This window comes from Ascoidea rubescens (assembly GCF_001661345.1).
Source record: "Ascoidea rubescens DSM 1968 unplaced genomic scaffold ASCRUscaffold_4, whole genome shotgun sequence".
NCBI classification, from domain to species: Eukaryota; Fungi; Ascomycota; class Saccharomycetes; order Ascoideales; family Ascoideaceae; genus Ascoidea; species Ascoidea rubescens.
In genome coordinates this window covers 604,368-627,804 of record NW_017962916.1, presented here as the reverse complement: position 1 = coordinate 627,804, position 23,437 = coordinate 604,368, and the positions used below count along the sequence as shown (strand labels likewise).

At 36.4% G+C, this 23,437-nt stretch overlaps 7 protein-coding genes across 7 annotated transcripts; 3 read left to right on the top strand and 4 right to left on the bottom strand.

Moving 5' to 3' along the window:
* Nucleotides 1-33: 33 nt before the first annotated feature.
* Nucleotides 34-2,023, bottom strand: ICL2 (methylisocitrate lyase ICL2). Its single transcript, XM_020192963.1, has one exon. The coding sequence runs from the start codon at nucleotides 1,876-1,878 to the stop codon at nucleotides 190-192; it is 1,689 nt and encodes a 562-aa protein (XP_020048242.1). The 5' UTR covers nucleotides 1,879-2,023; the 3' UTR covers nucleotides 34-189.
* A 289-nt stretch (nucleotides 2,024-2,312) lies between these two features.
* Nucleotides 2,313-3,054, top strand: ASCRUDRAFT_75188 (uncharacterized protein). The gene has a single exon (XM_020192962.1). It carries the CDS (start codon nucleotides 2,350-2,352, stop codon nucleotides 2,611-2,613), a length of 264 nt encoding a protein of 87 aa, XP_020048241.1. The 5' UTR covers nucleotides 2,313-2,349; the 3' UTR covers nucleotides 2,614-3,054.
* Nucleotides 3,055-6,133: 3,079 nt separating this feature from the next.
* On the bottom strand, nucleotides 6,134-12,712 carry BEM2 (GTPase-activating protein BEM2; the record flags this gene model as incomplete). The annotated part of the gene is made up of 1 exon (XM_020192484.1): nucleotides 6,134-12,712. The coding sequence occupies one exon, from the start codon at nucleotides 12,710-12,712 to the stop codon at nucleotides 6,134-6,136; it is 6,579 nt and encodes a 2,192-aa protein (XP_020048240.1).
* Nucleotides 12,713-14,769: 2,057 nt separating this feature from the next.
* On the top strand, nucleotides 14,770-15,213 carry SNX3 (Snx3p; the record flags this gene model as incomplete). Its single annotated transcript, XM_020189639.1, has 1 exon — nucleotides 14,770-15,213. A coding segment is annotated over one exon (444 nt), but the record flags the coding sequence as incomplete, so codon positions are not given.
* Nucleotides 15,214-15,681: 468 nt separating this feature from the next.
* ASCRUDRAFT_69644 (CybS family protein) lies at nucleotides 15,682-16,203 on the top strand (the record flags this gene model as incomplete). Its single annotated transcript, XM_020191692.1, has 1 exon — nucleotides 15,682-16,203. The coding sequence occupies one exon, from the start codon at nucleotides 15,682-15,684 to the stop codon at nucleotides 16,201-16,203; it is 522 nt and encodes a 173-aa protein (XP_020048238.1).
* Nucleotides 16,204-16,597: 394 nt separating this feature from the next.
* Nucleotides 16,598-19,639, bottom strand: NGG1 (histone acetyltransferase NGG1; the record flags this gene model as incomplete). Its single annotated transcript, XM_020190039.1, has 5 exons — nucleotides 16,598-16,772; nucleotides 17,022-17,292; nucleotides 17,431-17,602; nucleotides 17,744-18,703; nucleotides 19,427-19,639. Coding segments are annotated over 5 exons (1,791 nt in total), but the record flags the coding sequence as incomplete, so codon positions are not given.
* Nucleotides 19,640-20,237: 598 nt separating this feature from the next.
* Nucleotides 20,238-23,140, bottom strand: ASCRUDRAFT_75182 (uncharacterized protein). The gene has a single exon (XM_020192961.1). The coding sequence runs from the start codon at nucleotides 23,035-23,037 to the stop codon at nucleotides 20,275-20,277; it is 2,763 nt and encodes a 920-aa protein (XP_020048236.1). The 5' UTR covers nucleotides 23,038-23,140; the 3' UTR covers nucleotides 20,238-20,274.
* Nucleotides 23,141-23,437: the final 297 nt, after the last annotated feature.

The window sequence follows — 23,437 nt, the reverse complement described above, 5'->3', positions numbered from 1 at the left end:
TTGTAGCTTTACTTCTTTTTTTTTAATTTAACAGTTTATTAAGTTTTGAAGGAAGAAATGTATATAAAACCAGAAAAAATAAAGATATTTAATGCAACATAAATCATAAAGTTCTTTTTTTTTTATAAATAAATAAATAAATAAATATATATATATATATAACTAAATACTTTTTATTTGAGTAGCCAATTAGAAACTGTGTTCAGTTGAGTCTTTACCAGTTGAAGAAGTTTGAGAAGAACCACTTTGAACAGAGCTTATTAAGCTGTCCATATAACTGTTACCAGACCATTTTTGATGAGTGAAAACATCACACTTTGTTTCTTTTTCCTTTGATTGGACCAAGTCGACGTAGGCCTTCATACCTTGGGTCTTGAAGGCATTTGATAATTGCCATGTTGCTAAGGCATTGGTATGTAAACCTGCTAATGAGACTAACTGTAGAGTGAAACCAACCTTGGCTAATTCAAATACAAAATCTTTCAAGTCATTTTCGGTGAAACCTTGGGATAACCAGTTGAAGGAAGGAGACAAGTTATAGACTAAGAATTTGTTTGGGTATTTATCTAAGATTTGTTTAGCAAATTCGGAGGCATATTTCAAGTCAGGGGTCTTTGTTTCTAACCATAATAATTCAGCGTAAGGAGCGAAAGCTAGAGCTCTCTTGACAGCGGGTTTGATACCGGCTTGAACTTGGTAATGACCTTCTTTAGTTCTTGGAGCATCCCAGTCGAAGAAGACTTCTTCGTTAATTAATTCTTTGATGATTTGCTTTTGGTCAAAGATGGCCTTACCTTGAGCCTTGGAGAGATATTCTGAGTAGAGAGAGCTTTTACCCAATTGATTTAATTTTGCTTCAACGGCTTCGTTGAAAGTGAGCAATTTAGCAGAGCTGTACCAGTCTGATTCCAAGTCGTTAATGACAGCAGAGGATTCCCCTTTGGCTTCAGCTTCACTCAAGATTTGGGCTAAAGGTTTAGTTGGTTCAGTGATACCAAGAATGAATTCGTGGTCGGCAGGATCAATTGAGGAAGATAACAAAGTACCAGATTCTGAATCAGTTCTAGCAATCAAAAGGTTGTTTGAGTCCATAAGATCCCATTGCATTCTTGTTGCAATTAATCTGCTGATGTGAGTTGAAGTTGGGACAATGACTTTTCCAGCCAAGTGACCACATTTTTTACCACCATGGAGTTGATCTTCCAAATGGATAGCGGCAGCACCTTTTTCAGCGAATAGTTTGGCCAATTTCATGACAGCACTTAGACCACCATGACCAGTATCACCGTCGGCAATGATTGGTCTCAAGTAGTCGATTCTCTTGCCCTCGAAGCCATTTTTGGCGTATTCTTGAAAGGACTTTTTGTCGTGCAACAATTGGGCTCTGAATAAACGGTCGACTTGGTTTGGAACGGTGTCGTAAGGGTAGTCACCAAAATCTGGGGAAACCTCGTTGGTGGTGGTCAATAAAGAGGAACAGGCCCAACCTGAGATGTAGACAATTTCTTGATTTAAAGCAGATTGAGACATTTGAACAGGATCAACCGAGCCAATTGTGTGGACTGGCTTTTTTTCCGATTTTCTTTGGGTCAACAAATTGAATAGTTTATCAGCCTGAATCGAGGAGGGATAGCTGTTTGGGAGGGTTCCTCTGTGGAGAGCAACATCTTTGGCAGTGTAAGGTCTCTTGATGTCCTTGTAACGAGGAGAGTTGAATCTCTTTTGGATTCTGTCGACCTCAGCAGCAAAATAATCCTTCTCTTGAGCCTGGTCTGGGTAAGGGAACTTTGAGAGTGTGGATTGCATTCTGAAGGAAGAGAAGGGCTTGATGGTGACTAAAGATCTTTTAATTGAAGCTGCGGTGTTCAATCTAATCATTTTGGCAAGGAAACAGGACGAGGATGAGGAAGAAGCTGGAGAAGAAGAAAGACCAACAGGCAAGAGCTGGGGATCTGAGCTGAGAGAGAAAACAGACAGCTCGAGAGTCTTATATACCCACCTCTGCTCCGCCGGCGCGCTGAGGCCTATCCCGACCCATTTCCGAAGCAGCACCTCCAGCCCGCGCCCGCTGCCCGCGACCTCTCCGCCAATCACAGCGCGTTTTCCGATGCGCGCTCCGGATATGCAGCGCGTGTCAGCCGAGGCCTGGACCAAGGGCTCGGCGCAAATGGCATCAGCGCCAGCAAGATGGGTCTCGGCAGATCAGAGCCGCTGGGCTGGATCTTTCAGTTACACGTGTTGGTGCAGCTGTGTGCAGATATAATCCGACTTTGGGTTGAAAGGTGAAATGGCTACTCTTTTCCATATCACAGCACCGCTGCTCATACTGTTACTCACGACATTGCTTAGATGGCTCCCTTTAAGAAAATCAAGAGGTCCTCCTTCAGAAAGGCTCTCAGGGCCAGGGCTGCTTTTATTTCTGAAGCCCATGACGACAAAATCAGATTCAAAAATGACTCTGCAGACTTGGTTATCTACTTGAACTACGTCTTGTTTATCAACTCCATAGTCAACGAAATCAAACTTCTCAAGGAGAAGGACAACTCCAACGATTTGAATTTGGTTCATTTGAACAACATCAAGGAGAAAATGCTAAAGAAATTCAAAGGCTGATCTGGCTACTTTTATTCCTATTCTCATTACCACTGCTGCTAGAGTAAATTGTCAGAATCAACATCGCATCAACATCAATTGCCTTGGGGTAACCACTACTATTAGCACCACATTTTTTTTCTTCACTTTTGTCTTGATATCAATTATCTCTTGGTATTTTTGCTTCTAATCATATATACCCTCTATCTCATAAAATTGCTTTCTAACTTTACTCTCCCCTAAAATCACTAAACCAACATTCTCTCAAACTTCCTTTCAAAGCTTGTGTAATTTTTTTTGTATATTTATAAGCCCAATTCCTTTCTGATTCGTCATCACTACTAGAATTTCATTTTCATTTTCATTTTCATTTCTATTTCCATTTCCATCTTTGCTTCAATTATCTTGATTATCTTTATAATCACTTGTTTCCATATCCAATAATCACATTTTCTATTTTCACGAGTCCACAGAATTTTTGCAATTCCAAAAATCACAAAACCTGTGAGACAAAAACATAAAAATTTTTGGAATCCGTGTCACTGGTTCAAAAGTCTAATTCTTTTTTTTTTCCACATTTTTAGCTCTTGAGCTGAAACTTTTCATAACAACACCAGGAGAAAACAGGTTTGCCTTCTTGAATGCCTCTCGAGTTTTCTAGACCCAAAAAATGCAGAACAGAAAACATTCACATAAGAGAAATGCTGTGAAAAGACTCGAAGACAATTTCAAAACAAGAAAAATACCCAACAGTTCCGACAAGAATTCAAAAAAAATCACTGAAAAGATCCCACCTTTAAAGAAACAAAAGAGAAAAATAGTATATTACCATACAGATGACGAAGAAGACCAGCAGGAATCCCAATTGAGCTCAGATCCTTTCTCTATTAAAAAAAGGGCAAAGGAGCTACTAATTGTTAGAAAAACCTTGCCTGTATATTCAGCAAAGAAAAAGATTCTTTCTTATATTCAAAAAAATCAAGTAACTGTCCTTATCGGAGAAACAGGTTCTGGTAAATCCACTCAAATACCCCAGTTTTTAATTCCATTAAACGACAAAAAGATAGCTGTCACTCAACCAAGAAGAGTTGCTGCTATAAATTTGGCCACCAGAGTTGCCGAAGAATATGGCACATGCGTAGGCGATCAAGTTGGTTATTCGGTTCGTTTTGATAATAAATCTTCAATCAAAAGAACAAAACTTAAATATTTGACCGATGGTATGCTTTTGAGAGAAGTAATGTTGGACCTAGATTTGACTGACTATTCCACTATAATTATCGACGAAGCTCATGAAAGAACAATACTAACAGATTTACTAATGGGCTTTTTAAAGGATTTATTAAAAAAGAGACCTAGTGATTTGAAATTAATAATCATGTCTGCTACTCTAGAAGCTGATCGTTTTTCTAAATTCTTTGATAATGCTGACGTATTATTTGTTCAAGGAAAAATGTATCCAGTTGATAGATTATACCTATCACAACCATCCAATGATATCGTGGAATCGATGATAAAAGCAGTACTTCAAATAAACCAAGCAGAACCAGATGGTGACATTTTGGCTTTTTTTGCTGGTCAAGAGGAAATCGATAAATGCGTTTTATCTCTTGAAAAATTGGCACCATTCATTCCTAAAGAGGCTCCAATTTTGGTTCCCTTGCCTCTTTACGCTGCCTTACCACCTCATCAACAACTAAAAGTTTTCCAAAAATTACGTCCAAATAAACGAAAAGTAATTCTTGCAACTAACATTGCAGAGACTTCCTTAACAGTTCCTGGTGTCAGATATGTTATCGATTCAGGTTTGAGAAAGATCAAAATATGGAGGCATAGTCTAGGTTTGGCTACATTATTGACTGTCCCAATATCTCAAGCTTCCGCAACTCAAAGATCAGGTAGAGCTGGGAGAGAAAGACCAGGAAAAACTTATCGTTTATATACTGAAAATGATTATCTAAAATTACCTCATCAAACTGAAGCTGAGATTTCTAGAACTGACTTATCCCATCCCATACTAATGTTAAAAAAATTAAATGTAGATGATATAATCAATTGGTCATGGATTGAACATCCTGGTGAAGAGTCTCTATTTTCAGCTTTACAGCAGTTGTATATCTTAAAGGCATTGGATGACAATGGCAAAATAACAAAACTAGGCAACAAAATGGCTATTTTTCCTGTTCCTCCTCAACTAGCAGTGGTCTTGCTAACAGCTTTTGATTTAAATTGCCTTCAACCTGTCATTGATATTGTAGCTTGTCTAAATGTTCAAAATCTTATATTCAATCCACTACCTGAAGTTCGAGATGAAGTGAATGAAAAAAGAAGAAATTTATGCAATTTAGGTTCAAGATTTGGCGACTTATTGATGTTTAAAGAGCTCTTTGATTATTTTGTTGATATCAATAATGACAAACAGAAAAAAAAATGGTGTGAAGAATTGTCTTTAAATTTCAGAGGATTTCAAAATGTTCTCAGAATTAGAAAACAGCTAAATGATTATATGAACACAATGCTTAAAAGCGACAGAAAACACAATAAACACATCTTATATTTAGATGGTGAAAATGACTCAGACATGATGTCTGAAAAGTTGACAAAAGCATTCAATGTTAGTGATATATTAAAGTCCTTTTTAAAAGGTTTTTTTACAAATACTGCCTTGGGGCTTCCTGATAGATCTTATAGAACTGTGACTTCAGGTCAATTGATCTCGATCCATCCTTCTTCGTTGATTTTTGGTACCAAACAAGAAGCAATAATGTACACTGAATTTGTGTTTACCACTAAAGGATATGCTAGAAATTGCTCTGCTATTGAGGTTTCATGGATGCAAGAGGTTTTTCCAACTGGCTTAACAGCAAAGGTTTCTCTTGATACCTGAAGAACTATTGCTTGATATTCTTCAGTTCTACTTTTTGATAATTTACACAATCTTAACATTCGTTTAAAAATTATTAATTAAAAATTGTTTTACAAACTATATTGAGAATAAAAAAATACTTTCTAAAAATATAAAACTAAAGTTGTTAAAACAAAAAAATAAAAAATAAAGGGCTTCAAGAAACTTAAGACTTGAAACTTAAAACTTGAAACAATAAACAATAATATACCTTGAAGGAAATCAATCAATAAATAAACAGTGAAAATAATAGAAATTGAAACATAATAATAAAGGTAATAAATAAATATAATAATAGATATAATAATAAATATAATAATAAACAAAGCAAAACTATTAAGTATAACAGTAAATCAAGTAAAATGAAGGAAAATGGAGGAAAATTAAAATCAATTAAAAAAATTTAATAGGAAATAAAATTTACAACAAATTAAAAAAAGTCCGATAAGTATTAGTTGGATTTGCCGGTTCAAGAGCAAAACAAAGATTGAGATAGGAACATAATCAACACCCAAAAGCATAAGCAACCCCAAAATTTTAGGCAAACATTAAATTTAACAAAAATAAAAAAAAATTAAAACATAATTACAATCAAACATAATTATTTTTATACCCGATGTTTAAAGGGTTATGTAGTTAAAAAAGGTAAACAGCACTTGCTCTATCCATAGAAGTATTTTCAAAAAAATCATATGGAGTCTTAATCATCAAATTTAAAATTGTTTGCAAGGATCCCAAGTTAGAACCATAGTCATCATCACTCAAAAAACTCATGGAAAACACCATTGCAAGGTTTGGTGCATCCATACGATTGCTTTCGGATTTCTCAGTCACTTTATTTAAATGCTCGACCAATCTTTTCAAAAGATAATAGTTATACTTTGGTAATTGACGTACGAGATCACGTAAAGTACCAATTACATCTTCAGATTTGGCAGCTGAAACAAAACTGGGCAACATTTCAGATGTTAAAAGGGAATCAGGCAACTCTCTTAAATATAATTTAAAACATCCGGCTAATGTATTGATTTCTGACCAGCGTTGATCATTCATAGAAATGCGTTCGCCCTCGTCAAAAGCAAGTTTCAAAGCTTGAATGTTGGCTACAGCCCCAGGAACTCTGTAAAGACCAACTTCATCTAACCCGCGTTTTTCAATTTCAGATAACAAATCTTCAACGACACTAGGAACGTATCTGCCTTCTCTTTCGCAGACATCTTGAATTGGAACGCCAAATACTTTAGTGTCGCTATTACATTTGGAATCCTTTGACAAGTAATTGTATCTTTTAGAAAGTTGAAGGGTTTTGACCCAATCAGAAGCTTCTCTGTTATTTGCAGCTTGAAACGAATATTCTTCACCAGATAGAGATACTATTTTGAAAAAACCTTGAATAGATGAAGAGTGGATAATTAATGGTTTGCACTCAAATAAGGATATTTGAAACAAAGGTTTTGATCTCAGATCGTTAATTGTATAAGGGTTTGGAAGTTCTGATGGAGCACATACTTTATCAGTTGCCCATGAATTTCCAACATTGATTGAAAATGGTCTGACAGCGCTCTTAAACAACCCTCCAATTCTAAATCTACCATTTTGTTTCGAATTTGATTGGAAACCGTTAGATTTTTCATTCAAATTATTACTAGAATTAGTTTGAGTACGTTTTGAATTTTGCAAGGAGTGAATAGAAGAAGATGAAGACGTTGTTGGTTGGTGATGGGTTGGTCTGTTTCCAGTTGTGATATTAGAGGTGAATTGTGAAATAGGAAATTTTTGGTTGCGGTACTTATTCTCATGAATCTCCAACATATCTCTCTTTTTGCTATCTCTACTCAATTTATCATATTCAGCTTTGACTAAAGTCGAAAATAATCTATTTCTTTGTTCATTTCTAGAGTATTCTTTATTTTCTCTTTGAGAAGTATTTCTGATATCTGAAATTTTGAAAGGATCTTTTTTCAAAACATAAAGAAATGCAAAATTATTTTTGATATGATCAAACTCTTCTGGTGTAATATTATATTCAAATGGCTTCATTTCTAGCACGGACGTTACGGTATTAAAAAGAAAACGACGTTTATCAAAGTTAATCAACTTGCTATCTTGAACAGATATATTTGGAATATACAACGCTATCTCAAGCAATCTCTCGACCAACCAACCCACACAAGGAGTCAAATTATGCTTCAACCCATCACTAAGAATAGATGAAGGAAATACCGGTAATAAGTCGGATAAAGTATCCCATTTATAAATATTCTTTCCAGTATTAATTTTGGCAGATGTGTATATCCAGGTATTTACAAACCACCTACTTTCTGGAGAAATGATAGCTTGAGAAATACATGATTCAAGAAAGGATGGAATGTGAGCTGAAGAACTTACTTGTGAGTTTTCAATGAATAAATCTAAGCTCTCCATTCTGCAACGAGAAATTTTGAGCATTGTTAGTATTGTAGCCATTCTTCCACGACGTTCAACAATGGTAATTTTTGGATCTGTAATCAACGCTTTAAAATAATGTTCAATCCTAGAATGTAATTCAATAATACTTTGCACAGATGGAGGAAATTTTTTTATTATTAAATCATCCGAATTTTCACCATATAGAGTTTCAATAAATAAAAAAATTGTTGAAATCTTTAAGTCATCTTCTGAAGTCGTAGTGTTCATTGATTTATAGTTAAAAAGGCTAGTCGGATTTTTGATAATTTGCATTTCCAATAATTCAAAAACAGTCATCCAATCAGAAACCGAAATATAGTTAAAGGCTTCACAAATGATAATGTCGAGTTTTTCTATGAATTCTTCAATTTCGTTAAATAGGCTGGAAGAAGGTAACAACCCATTATGAGGAATTGTAGATAAAGTCGAGCTATAGGTCTGAGTTTTCATATAAGGATCAATAGGCCTGTAGGATTTTTTGATGTATGTTTTTCTAATCTTTTTGTATAATGACAAAAGCCTTTCAAATAGTGGCTTGAGTTCTGCATATTGCTCGGTGTATTTATATCTAGAAAGAATTGTTTTCCAATCTAATGAAACTTCTTGATCGATAATTTTCAAAATTTCTAAAAACATTTGTCTGGTAGATAGATCATCAGCAAAGTCACTAAAATGATCGGAAACCATGATATATAATGCTTCAAGAACTCCTATTCCAATTTGCCCAGCATATTTCCAGTTTACTTCAGGATCATCGATTCCACTTGATGAATCCCAATCTGGGAAAACATGGTCTTCAGTATGATAGTTACTTTCTTTTAGTCTTTGAATAGATATTGCAGCAGATTTAGCACCCACAAAACGTCTTCCAAGACTTTTTAGTAATTGTATTGGACAGCAGAAACTTCTGTAGCAGGCAAAAAATGTAGCAGTAAATAGTCTTAAATCCATATTTAAATTGACAAAATTATATCCAACACTGTTTTGATCGGTTTGAATCATAGAAAAATATTTATCAATGTCTGCTTTTTCAATAAAATGAGAAAATATGCCAGGGGTTAAAACTAATATATCAATTAATCTCTCAAGTGATACAGATTTTAGAACAACATTAATTGATATAGGCTTATCCAAAATATTGAAAACATCATTTGAATCAACAACAGAAACTCTTTTACTGTTTCTAAATTTATTGTCTTCGTCGTTCCCTGAAAAGCCCGGAAACTTAAAACCGTTATCGTTTTGTGTTTTAAATACAATTCCATCAGATATATGAAATATTGATGTGTCGATATTAAAAATGTCTTTGACATAATCCATGAAAAGGTTATGACTTTCAAGTTTAATAGTTGCTGAATAGTTTAAAATGTCCACCTCATCAATGCCAGTAATATGAGCATTCATATTTGGCGCTGTTATGTGATCAATTTTTCTTTCTAGACGCTCACCATCTTCACCAAACTCTTTTGCAATGGCCAACCTTCTTTCTTTCTCTCTCTCTCTTTTTCTGTTTTTTGGAATTCCACTGGCCTCCAACAATGAATCTTGGTCTAAAAATTTATAATATGGTAAGACTTCATTAAATACAATTGGAGCAAAACCTCCATTAGTAAAAGGAGTTTTCGGTAAGAAATGATATTCGAAAAAGTTTCCAGTATAATTTGATTCAACTTCTAAGGATAATTCCATTATATCTTCTTGCTTAAGTGGTGGCAATGAGACATGTGTGTTTAGTAAATTATATAATAATTTTTGAAGGCCCGGGATGGGTTTAGGAAATGGGCCAAAATCTTTTATATCTTGGACTTGGTCTAGGTATTCATCCCATCTTGAAAATGAGATTTTAATACGCTGATCTCTCTTTTCGCATTGTTTAATATTCGAGCTAGCAACCATTTTGATACTTAGATCACCAAAATAAGGGACAACTCTGTTTTTAGAGTATGTTTTACCGATTCCTTGAGGAGCTATGACATGATAAGCAGTCTTGTGAGTAGCTTCTGATATTAAACTTCTTCTATCAAGTTCAAAAATGACAGGAGCAAATTGGGATGAAGCAATTTTCTGAACCTTTGACTCAATAAAGGACCAAGTTTTGCGTAATCTTAGAACTGGGATTGAGCATATTACGGAGGCAATAGCCAACCAACTAACCATATCACCTTTTTGATCGAATAACAGTCCTAATAGAATCCAACGGCTTAATATTTCTGCACGAAATTCGGGATTATTTCTAGATTTTTCGTCGACAAATAAATGGTCTACTAGCAATCTGCCCAAGTAATGGATATTTGATATAGCGTCATAAATTAGAGGATTGTAGCGAGAGTAGGTGTAACCAGTTTCATATAGTAGGGAAGGGTCAGTTTTAGGGTTCCATTCTTGATTGAATCTTAGATCCATTAGATTTATTTGATCAGCAAATTCATTTAGTTCGATTTGTAGAAATCTTTCGGCGGATAAGGACTGTTCTTCTTTTAAAGGTCTTGCGAGGTTATTTTTGTTGAAGACGAGTAGTTCAGTCATTTCGATTTGTTTGTTTTGAACAGAATTTTTTAGGGATAAGCCGAATTCTTGATTATGTATAGTGATTAGTTCTAGTAATCTTAACAAGTTTTCAAAGATGTTTTGGTCTAATAGCATTCCGGAAAATCTGTCTTGAATTTTAACAACAACTGAGCCTAGTCTTGTTGTAATTTTTGAGTCTATTTGTTCTGAGATTTGGATTGTGGTATAAATGTTCTGGGGTATTGGGAATTTTAAGTTTGATATGCATTTTTTCAATTGTTGTGGGTTGGAAGTGAAGGTGATTGAGTATTCGATAAAGTATTCAATGCATTCTTTGATATCGCCAAAAAGAGGGACAATACTTAGGATTGAGTCGATGAATTTTTCAGATTCGGAATCGTTAAATAGGACAGTATGACAGATTGCTTCTAGAGTGCCAGATAGAATCGAGCCAGTGTTGATATCTAGCTTCAATTGAGGATGAGGGTAGTTGGCTGAGAGGTAAGTTAGTTTTGGTTTGATGGTTGGGATAGATATTGGAGATAAGATTTTATTTATTTTTATAGTTGAAGTGGATCGTAAAGAGGTTGAGCATTGAGTATCAGAGTTATGGGAGTTGTTTTTATCATCAATGTTATTATTGTCATTATTAGTATTAGTGTTAGCATTGCTGTTGTTGTTGTTTGATGATTTTTGGTTTATGGATTGGGGTTGATTGTTAATTGTCGACATATTTCTGGAATGTCGTATTTGATTTGAGGACAGTTGATTTGAAGATATTATTGAGGAAGTGGAAGGGTTTGGTATGGAGGAGGACTGGGGTTGAAACTCTTCGTCGATTTGGGGATATAGGATTTGTTTATTCAAGTCTAGATTTGGGTCGAAGTTTTTAACACCTAGATCGTTGGGAGGTTTGTAGAGGAGTAGGCTGGGACCTTTTAGTTCAGCTTTGTATAGTCTCCATGAATCAGGGTTGATATTGTTTGACCAACTATTAACGTTGGAGCTTGTTTTGTTGAGCCAGCCTGTTTTGAAGGAGTAGTTATCGTAGTTGTTGGCGTTTAGTTTTGGGTGGGAGTGATTTGAGTGAATTGAGTTGAAGGACATGTTTATGTTTAAATTTGAGGTTGAGGAAGAGTTTTTGAAAGAGTTTACAAAGGAGGAGGAGTTGTTGTTTGAGTCATTTGTGGTGTTGATGTTGATGGTGGGGTTGAGATTGGGATCATCGTTGTGGTTTGTAGTGTAGTGGGAGTGATTGTTGTTGTTGTTGTTGTTGTTTTGATGATGATGATGATTTTCGTCGTGGGATAGATCGTATCTGTTGAGGTTTTCGACTAGAGTAGATGAAGTTAGTATGGAGGAGTCGTATTCGTAGGATTCCTTTAGAGACAGAGAGTTTATGTTTGAGGTGGCAGTTGTTGAGCAGGATGGTTGTGAATTGATTAGAGAGGATATGTTCTGTGCACTGTAGTCTAGTTTGACGTTTGAGGGGGAGGAGATGTTGTTTATCTTTGGCATTGAAGAAATGGAGAGGTCTTGAAATGAGTGTTGTAGATTTTTTATTTTATTGTTATTGTTGTTGTTGTTGTTGATTGAATAAATTTCAGGTTTTTTGTCGACCACAACAGTCATATTTTGATTGGAAGAGACGATTGAGTTTGAGATGGAGGAGGAATCAGAGGAATCTTGTTTTGATTGTTGGTAGTGGGGTTGTGTCTTTGGAGTTAGAGTTGATATTGAATTGGATAGGGAAGTATTGTTGTTGTTGCTGTTGCTGTTGCTGTTGTTGTTATTGTTATTGTCAGAAGTGTGGTTTGAGTAGGAGTTGTTGAAGGAGTTGTTGAAGGAGGAAGAGGAGGGGTTTTTGTGGAAGGAGGGAGGGATGTTGTCGAGAGTTGAAGAGGAAGAAGAGCGAGGCGATAGAGAGGAGGAGTTTTGGTAGTTAAAGGAAGAGACAGAGTTGTTAAAGTTGTTGGTGTTGTTGTTAGTAGTGTTAAATTGAGAAATATCAGGTATTAAGTCAGAATTTGAGTTGTTATAATTAGAATTAGAGATAGAAATAGAATTAGAGTCGTTATTAGTAATATTGTTATTGTTATTATTGTTATTATTGTTGTTATTGTTGTTATTGTTGTTATTGTTAGAGTTATTATTAGAAATATTATTATTATTGTTATTATTGTTATTATTGATTGGTAAATTTGAAAAGTTTTTAATGTGAGAAACACTACGACGTTTGTTTCTTGAGGTCCATCTCATTTTTTTCATTTTTTCTTTTAGAAAAAAAAGAAAAAAAAGAAAGAACAGGGAAAGTAGAGGGGGAGAGAGAGAGAGGAAAGGGAAAGCCAAAAGGAAAGCAAGAGGAAAGAATGAGAGTAGAATGGGAGGGAAATGAGATAGGTTGATAGTAAAGTTAGAGATAGAGTGATAGAGCGAGAATAATAATAGTAACAATGTTAATGTTAGCGAAAATAAGAGAGTAATGGGAGTGTAATGTAAGTGTAATGGGAGTGTAATGGAAATGTAATGGAAATGTAATGTGGTAAAATAAGGTAATACAGCAATAAAATAAGTAAAACAGCAAATTACTTTAAAGTAAAGTGGATTAAAGTAAAGCAAATTAGATTAATTGAAAGACAGTATATCGGAAAGGAATAGAGTTGGCTAATTGGGTGAAAAGGAAGGGAGAGTATGTTTGATCTGATTTGATTAGAATTTGATTAGAATTAATTAAAATTAATTAAAACTAATTAAATTTGAATATCTGAAATGTTTTAAATGTTGAAAGTGTTTTGAATGTTTTAAAAGTTTTAAAAGTTTTAATAGGTTTAAAAGGTTTAAAAGGTTTAAAAATTTTAAATGTTTGAATTGACTTAAAATGACTTGAAATGACTGGAAAAGATGAAAAGTGATAAAAACGACAAAATGGACTAAAAGACAAATTATAATTGAGCTATGGAAAAGTTTAAATAAAAAGAGAATGAAATGGACAAAAAGAGAGGACTTTCAGTATCTTCTCTTTTTTATTGTCTCGAGTATTTCTTCGATATCTCTTCGATATCTCTTCAGTATCACTTCAGTATCACTTCAGTATCTCTTCGCTATTTGTTCAGTATCTCTATCAAACTCTTCTATTCAAGTGTTCTACAGCTGATGTCTTAGTGCTGGTGTATTAGATCAACTTTGGGGATTGAGTTATTGGTTGATAACTGGCGTCGTTATTCACTTAGAGCAGTACCTTTTGCAGGGCCTTTGCAACTTTGAGATTCAAGCAGAGGCTAGTGTTTGATGGCAAGTTCTCGATTCTATTATATTCTATGATATTATATCCTGTTCCAGCGTATTCTATTATATCTCTATCATCAATTGGCTCTTTTCTAACAGCCTTCACGCTTCCTTCACATTTCTTTCACACTTCTTTCAACCTCAAATTATCGAACCGGCTCGGACGGCCGTTGAATGCCGTTCGGTGTAAGTCGCTGCAGTTCTCCCGCTTCTAGAGTGGAAAGTCACTTGCGCCTCACGCTGGGGGCTGCTTATCAGGGCCAGGAGGGCGTGCGCGTCCCATTTGTGCGGTGGAGGGAGCGGCCGGCAAAAGAAACCAAACGCGACGCCAAATGCAAGCTGGCAGACGAAAAGAAACGGCCTCGAAACACAGGCGTGTGAAATGTTCAAGACACTGCCAAAAAACACTGCCAAAAGATGTCCTTTCGACTGTTACCAACGACCGAGCACAACGGAAACATGCAAACACAGCACTGCTCCATACAGAAGATCAGAGCCTAGTGCAAATGCGCCCAACCCACTAAGCGCTCCTTCCGCTTCTCAAATTCCCGGCGTCTGTCCCGCGTCCACGTTTATCCGCTTCCGCCTAGAACACTCCTCAATCAGGACACTCCTTTTTGGGCTCGAAAACTGCCTCTTTTCAGCACACATGCACTATGCGTGCGTGTGCCTGTAAGTGCAGAATCAACGGCGCGTGTGCAACGCGTGTCCAATGCGTCCTCACGCACCTGGCCTTTCCAAGATCCAGTTCGCAATTAGGGCTCTTGTCCGTTATCATCCTTTTATACTTTATCTTCTGATCCATCACCATCCACCTTTCTCTATCATCTCCCTTATCATCTATCCAATTCCCCTGCCTGCCCTGTCTGCCTGCCTGCTTGCCTACTTCTTTGCCTACTCTACTCAATTACTAAACCACCATGCCTGATAAACCCTTTAGATCTTTTGAAGAAACACTAAACTCCTCTTTCCACTCATACTCATCCAATTACAACTCAAACGACCATAATTCCTCTGCCGATAGTAGATACAATTCATCTTCCCTCCCAAAGATAAAACAGCAAACCTTCGATGAAATCTATGGCGAGCCGGAAAACTTCTTAGAAATCGAAATCAGAGACCCTCAAACCCATGGCTACGGCAGAGGTATGTTTACCGATTACGAAATAGTCTGTAGAACAAATATTCCTGCCTTCAAAAAGAAAACCTCATCCGTTAGACGTCGTTACTCAGACTTTGAATCCTTCAAAATCGCCCTCCAAAACGAAAGCTCTCGAGTGGTAATACCCTCCTTGCCCCCCAAAATCTACCTCAACAAAAACAAATTCAACGACTTTGAAATCGAAAAAAGAAGACAAGGCTTGGAAAAATTTCTCAGCATTGTCGCTGGCCACCCTCTTCTTCAAACCTCAAACTCAAAAATCCTAACCAGCTTTATCCAAGATGATAGATGGGAAAAAAACAAGTGGTTCTACAAATGATTCCCCAAATATCTACTGCATTAATCAATTCATCTGTTTCTCTTCCTCTCTGTTACACCTCTCCTCCTCCTCCTCCTCCTCCTATCTCGCCCAAACACGTCCTGCTTATGTAACATTGCGTGTTTAACCGTTCACGTAATAACACGTCTAAACCACGTGGATATCCACACAACTGGCGCTCCCGGTCTTATTTCTAACGCGGGCCCGGCCGCAGCTCGGCTTTTTCTATACCAATGAAAGCGCGTTCTTTACGCATTTCTAATCTCCTTCTCTCGCTTTTTCCTTTGCTGCTCATCGCCTATTGTTCGTCGACTCTTTTCTCTATATATTCTCTCCATCTTCTTCTTCACCATATTCATATACATATTCATATTCTTATTCATATACATATACATATATCTATATCTATATCCATATCCATATCTATATCTATATCTATATCCACACTCTCACCTACTCAGCATGGTCTTCTCAACTTCTGCCTTGGGCATCTTCAAATCCTCAAGATCTGCCTTCCCAAAAATCTCTCCAAAACTATTCAGAACTTCCTTCTCCAACTACGTCAACCCTCTCCCCCAAAAGACCTTCATTCCAACCATTCCCCAACCCCCAGGCTACATTGTTGGAACTGTTAATGACGCATACATCCCTCCTCCTGCCGACCCATTCGAGGGCTCAAGACACTGGACCATCGAAAGACTCTTGGGCATAGGCTTGGTTCCTCTAACCATCGCTCCCTTTGCTACCGGCTCTCTCTCCCCCATCGCTGACTCCATATTGTCCATCATATTGCTTGTCCACTGCCACGCAGGTTTCACCAGTTGTATCATCGATTATATCCCAAGAAGAGTCTACGGAAAACTACACTACACTGCTTTAAGATTGCTAAGTCTAGGTTCCCTAGTCAGTTTGGTAGGAATCTACGAAATGGAAGTTCACGATATTGGTTTCACTTCCATTTTCATGAAACTCTGGTTTCCCTGATTCACTCATTTCCTAATCCGCTCATTTCCTAAAATAACCATTCAATTAATTCCCTATTCGATTAATTCCCTATTCAAGTAATTATGTAAATAATTCAAATCCTTTTTATTTATCTTATCTTTATCTCTTTATATTTACTTCTTTTCATAGCTTTTTTTTCTTATTCTATTCTATTTCTCACATATAATATAATCAAAATTCTTTAATACAATTCTACAAAATGAAAACAACAAATGATTAAATGATTAAATAATCAATAAACTATTTATCTACTTATCAATTTATCAATTGACTTTTTTCTTTTCTCTTTTCTCTTTCACTCCTCTTCGATATTCTCATCTAATTGTAACTCATCCTCAATCTCTTCCTCTTCGTCGTCTTCATCCATGAAATCATCGATATTATCATCATTGATCTCCTCAATCTTCTTATCAAATATGCTCTCACTAGGTATTCCAATTGTCTCCTCTAAACTTTTAAATATAATCCCAATGTCATTTATCCATTTATTTCTCTTATCCAATAACGACCGTAATCCATTATTTATTATCTGTTGATGTGTTAGATTACTTTGATTGATCTGATTCATATTATACCCACTATCATATTCTCCATTATTATTCCCATTTTCGTTTCCATTTCCATTTCCTGTCCCTGTCCCATTTCCTGTCACTATCCCATTCCCATTATTACCAACACTCCCATTCCCATTCCCATTATTACTAACACTATTAACAACATTATTACCGTTCTCACTATTAATATTAATATTAATATTAATATTACTATTATTACTTTTCGTACTATTATTGGAATACCCTTTCCTCCTTCTAGACTTGGGAACCTTCGTTCTCTTAATATACGCCTGATCAACTTGTTTGCTCAAATCTTCTAAAATTGAATAATACTCTTGCCACGCCAACAGATAATTGATCTTGGGAATTAGTGCCTTTTTCCGTAAGTTGTTCTTCTTATTAACAACCTTCAATTTCTTTTGTAATAACCTCAACTCAACAGAAATCTCATCATCTTGTCGATTTTTAATCCATAGCGAATCAAAATCTTCTTCATTGCCTTCATCTTTTTTCCCTTTATTCTTCAAACTATCATTAGAACCCATATTCCCATTTTCCTTGCTATTATTACTCAAACTCTTATTTTCACTAATGCTCTGTAAATATCCATTTTCTACTCCATTCTTATTACCATTATTACCATTATTACCACCTCCATTCTTATTATCACTATACACTCTATCTTCTATTATATTAATACTATTATTCTTAAGATTCATAAACACTCCAACATATTTCAATTCGCGTTTTACTCGTTCTTCTAATGAATTGTAATCCGTTTTTATTGATGGCAATTTGTAATTTTGTTGATCATTACTAAATATCTCTAAATAGTTGCTTTCTTCTTTTTTTTCTTTACTTTTCTTATTATTTATATCATCCAAATCAATTATTTTATCTTCTTTTTTAATTTTTATTACCCCATTATTATCTCCACTGTCATTATTATTCCCATTATTATTAACACTAATATTATCTCCATTACTGCTATTGTTATTATCTTTATTACTATCATCATCTTTGGTATTGTCTCTATTCATACTATTGTCTCCATTATTATCAAGTTTTAAAATAGCTGATAGTAATCTACTCACTAACGGACCGCAACTAACTTGATCCTTTTCTAATAATTCATCTGTCAATTGTTCAGAACTGCCTTTGGGAATCAATTTATCTCTCAAGACATCTTCAATGGTACTGTTTTTATTTACATTGGAATTGTTATTATCAAATGAATTGTCTTCTTCCGTCCATAATTTGGAGTATAGTGTTCCTAATTTAGGTGTTATAAATGGACTAACTTTAGGATTATAATTTTTGTTTTCTAATAAATTGTCCGGAATGACGAATTTCTTGCTTAAAAATTCTATATCATCTTCTGTATATGGTCTAAAATAAGCCTCAATGTATGTTTGAAAAGTGTTATAAGGTATTTGATTTGTTGGTGCCTTCATTGAACTGAAATCATAATCAGGTATCTCTCCAGGCAATTGATCCTTTAAATCGTTTGGGGGATAATATGTAATTCCACATCTCTTTTTCACATATTCTTCTCTATTATCAATGTATTTACTTTCGTCAAATAACTCCAATCTTTCCTTTGCAATGTTCAAAACAAGAGGATCAAGAAAATCAGATTTGGGGATTTCTATAATTGAGTCATTTTTAATTGAATGTGAAGAATCTGGAAAATGGGAAATGTCTATTAGATGATCTGTTGGGTATGTGGTATTTACTGGATCATTATTTATCAAGGAGGTGTCATTATCTATTTTATCCTTTATTCGATCTTGTTTTGTTTTCTTTGATAGTCTATTGTAATTATTAGCCACATCGGATTCAGATGTAGTATTTTTGTCAAGCGATTCTGTTTCCTCTATTTTAATCTCAATTTCATTTTTTTTCGCTTGATTATCATTAGATTCCTTTGTTGAAGAAAGTCTGTTGGAAGGACTCCCTTTGATAGATGGTATATATTTAGGTGCAGAAGGTCGCTGTTGGGTCTTGTTCAGCAAAGTCTTCAGCAAGGCTTTATCTTTAACGCTTGTGGATTTTGATCGTCTTATTTGCAGATAAGATAAATCCTTCAACTGAGCTGCAGGGGAAACGGATTTAGCTCTTTTGGATTCAATAGATATAGTTGATTTTATCTTTGTTTCTGTAGATTTCTTTTTTAGAGTATTGATGTTGATGTTTTTTCTAATAGTGGAATATTCATTGTTTTTATTTGAATTCAAATTCAGATTCAAATTCAAATTGCTATGATTATCGTTCTTATTAGTGTTTAAATAGCCATTAAGAGGAGCTGACTCGACTCTATTTGAGCCATCATTTTTATGAGCAGTTGGTTCAAATTGCGAGTTATCAAATTTGTTCACTCTGTGATTATCAATCTTATTCGAATCTTTTGATTCGATTGGTATTCTGCTTAGAGACTTTTTGTGGACCAAATCATCCTTTGGTAACAGTTTTTTATAGTTTTCATTTTTTGATTCATACCGGCTGCTGGATAGCTTTCTTTTTTTATCTGCATGTTCTACAGTGCTTGCTAATCTTGAGAAATCGTTATTTGAAGATCCAGTAAATCCAGTGTCGCCGGATTTGAAAGAAGTTGAAGATAGTCCGAAAGATGGGTCTTTTAGTTTTACGGCATCTGTTATTTTAAGAATCAAATTAGAGTCCTCAGAAGATATCTTTGATAGTCTTTTTTTCAATAGTTCAACAAAGTTTTTCAAATTTACTAGTGTGTTTAATTTCAACTGAGATATGTCTTTCCTCAACATCAAATCACCATCCAACATTCCAAGATTTTCGTCATACTCCAAATCCATTTCTTTTAGTATTTTATTTAGTATTACAGAGGGATTCAAGTTGGGGATAACAGAGTTATTGTTATTGCTATTGTTATTATTATCATTTGCGAACGCATAGGTTGAATTGGAGGACGGATTATTGTTACCGTTATTACTGATCCCATTGTTGGCAAAGTTATTGTAGCTCCTGGGGTTGGTTCCAGTGTAGGGAGTGCTAGGGGTGACCGAGTAGGTCCTTGGTGAGTTTGAGCTGGAGTTGCTGTAATTTGAATGGTAGCTCTTGGAAAAGTTGCTTCGAGAACGATTATACTTAGAGGGCGGCATTATAAAATTACAACCAGGACAGCAGTACAGTCTGTGAGTAGTAACGATTTGTGGCTAGATCAATTAGCAGAGGGTTCGCATAGATTTGCAAAGACAAGCTTCATTTGAAGATAAACAGCGAGGGTGGCAGAGGCTAGCAAAGGCTGGAGTGGTGCTCGTTATTTGCTGAGGCAGCTCATTCACACTGCACTTATTCGCAATTTCCAGGATGGCATTTACACGGCCCGGGCCGGCATTTACACGCCCAGACCGTGCGCGATGGAGGTTTGGAGCCACAAAGCGAGTTTTATTACGTCTATAAATAGCAAGAGAGAAGAGAAGAAGAGAAGAGAAGCTAATGTACAAAGAACCAGACCCACTCAGTAGTGGCTGTAGTTCTGGTAGGGAGCGGTGCCATTTCCCTGGCCAGGGTAGTTCTTCTGAACAAGGTGAGTGTTGCTCAACGAGTGGGCTAGGTGGTCCACTGGGTTAGGCTGGTAATTGTGTAGGTTGGATGGGGCCTGGTTGTAGTTTTCAGCGTAATTGGGATCGTAGCTTTGGTTGCCGTAGCTTTGGTTTGGGTCATTATACTGCATAGGCTCTGAAGCAAAGGGAAGGTCCTCGACGGGATAGGGTGGTAGTTTCTTTGGCTTGGAGGGAGCGTTGGTTTGACCAACTTGTGGTTGTGGTATTTGGGGTAAGGGGTGGGTGGGTGGGTAGCCATTGTTATCAGCAGCACCCGAAGAATTTGGATTAGCCATATATTCTGGTACTTGAATATTTGAATTTATGTTAGGATTGGACTTATTGGCATTATAATTCAAAGGCATAGTGCCGGGGGAGTTTGGTTCAAAACCTGCAGGGGTTTTTCTGGTCAAATGTTTTTGAGGTGGAACATTTTGGCTAATAGGATTTTGCTTGTGTAAGTGAAGGGGTTGAGTGTTTTCTTGATAAATTAGTGGATTAATTTGGGGATTGGCTTGGGGATTGGCTTGGGGATTTGGTTGGGGTTGAGGATATAGTTGTTGAGATTTGGGTTGGGGGTTTTGGTAGTTTTGGTAGTTTTGGGTAGGTTGAGATTGTTGTGGATAATTGGGTTGGAGACCTTGGTTGTAGGATGATGGGGGTTTTTGAGGATAGTTCAGAGGCTGCTGTGGATAGTTGGCATGTGGTTGAGATGTATATTGGCCTCGTGTGGACTGCAGAGGAAGCTGATTAATCTGTTGTTGGCCTTGTAGATACATTCCAGGTGCACCCAGAGTTTGTTGATAATTGCCATATTGATTGTTTCTAAAGTCTTGGGCTGGGGCTTGTTGCTGCGGTTGGAATTGCTGTTGAGGCTGAGCTGCAGGTTGGGAATGAGTTTGAATTTGTTGGTAAGGTGGGTTGTTTTGACCAGGAAGCACAATCCTTGGATTTTGAAGATACTGGTTTGAATTGTTTTGAGAAAAGTTATCAGATCCTCTAGAGGTTTGAAAGCTACTTGAAGAACCTGTATATTGCTGTTGATTTAGCCCGTGGCTTTGATCATTATTATTGACATTGCTGCTTTGGCCTGAGTATTGTAATGCGATATGATTATGATTATGACTGGGAGATTGAGAACCTTGACGTTCAGGAGATCGTTGACGTTCGGGAGATCTTTGACGTTGTTGATAGGCCAAAGTTTGATGAATTTGGTTATAGCTAGAAGAGTGGGATAAAGAAGCATTCAGTTCACTATTCATAACAGAGGTCAAACTTTGTTGGTTTTTATCAACCATGTTTTTAGTGTAAGAACCTAGAAGTTCATTTTGAGATAAATTGGGGGACCTTGATATTGAAACAACAGAATGAATTGAATGAACAGATTGTCCATCAGTAACCAGAGGAGAATCGGGAACAGTTTGGGGTAAGCTGTAACCTTCATAGCCTTCAAATGTTTTGCCCTTTAGTACTTCTTTGATTCGAACTTCCCACTCCTCAGGAGACCAGGCAATAGATGCGGAAGAAGAGGTCAAGTTGATAACATCTTCCAAAGGCAAGTAGTAAACATGAGGTAGTACTGGTAGAGCAAATAAAAGAGAATAGATGCTTGATTTTTCAGCGATTAATTTGCTTGGTCTGCCATAGAGATTGAAGGCATCAAATGTTGGGATTAAGAAACGAATTAGTGTATCATAGCCTGGAACAGAAGAATGAGATTCCGGCATTAGGAAGACGGTTGTGTCTATTGGGTGTTTGGATTTTTTGAAACCACTCAGTTTCTGGAAATCTGTATGGAAAACCATTTCAACCTCCATTTTTATTTGAGTGCTTTGATCGATAAATATAGTGGATTGAGGATAGACAGCATAGCAACTTTTGCATGAGACAATTGAAGCAATAGCAGCACTTTTTTTCACTTTTTTATCGTTTTCGTAGAAATACATAATGCCATTATTGTGTTTTTTTGATTTTCTTTGTTTTTTCGTTGGTTGTTCAATCACAACGTAGCATCTTTTCCAAGCAGAACCAGAACCAAATCGCACCATTGTCCATTCTTCGCAGTTGAATTTTGTTTCGGATAGTATGACTTTGATGTCAGATAATCGCGTGCCTCTTGCTGATAGTAAGGCAGCAGTGTAAGCCTTTTGTAGGGAAGTGTATTCAAAAGTTGATAATCTAAAAGAGGCATGCCATTTGATGAATTTGTCAGGATTTTGAAACTGCAAAATGAATCTGTTTTTCAAAGTCGTTGAAATTAGTATCACATTGTTTAGGGAAGAAGATGGAGAGGAGGGAGTGGAAGAAGTTGGGAGGGAAGCCAATGCTTTATAGTTTGCGTCAGAAATGTTGATATATTTTGGTTTTGAAGAAGCCTTTAAGAATTGCTCTGGATCACCTCTGTTGTTGGATAGCAATTCAGCATTCCAGTAGGCCAATTGAGTTCCAGTGAGTATTCCATAAACCTCTTGCCATTTCCTGTCAGCAGGTTTGCCATCGCTGTTCAAGTCGTTGAGCAAATTGAAAATGCCCTCATGGTACCTTCTGTGAGTCTGAGCAGAGAGCAAAGTGACGATGGGCAAGAACTCGGGCGATAGATTAGATAGATCCTGAGAACTTCTGGAGCTCTTTGAGGTTTTATTTGAGAAAGAGGAGGTGGTAGGCTGAAGAGAAGACATAGCTGATGAATGTGTCAAAAGCAAAAGAACGAGGTTTCCGAGGAACGAAGAGAAACAAAGAGAGAAAAAAGCAGAAGAGGAGTGAGGAACCAAAGAGAAGAACAGTTATAGCAAAAACAAGCAATCCAGAGGAAACAATAGAAATGAAAAGTTAGAATGAGAACAGAGCAACGAGTGGAAGTTAGAAAGGTGTTTAAAAGAACAATTGAGGAAGATTACTTTTTCCGTTACGGGCCATAAACGGGGGTCGCACGCGTAACTCCCGTACCGGGCTGGAATGACGTGACAGTCCGGATGCAGCAGGTGCGCTCGCTTCGGGCTGCTAAAAATAGCCTCGTCGGATAGCGCTGTCTAAAGCGGAAAGCAAAAGCCGGCGATGCTGCCACGGCGACAGATCTAC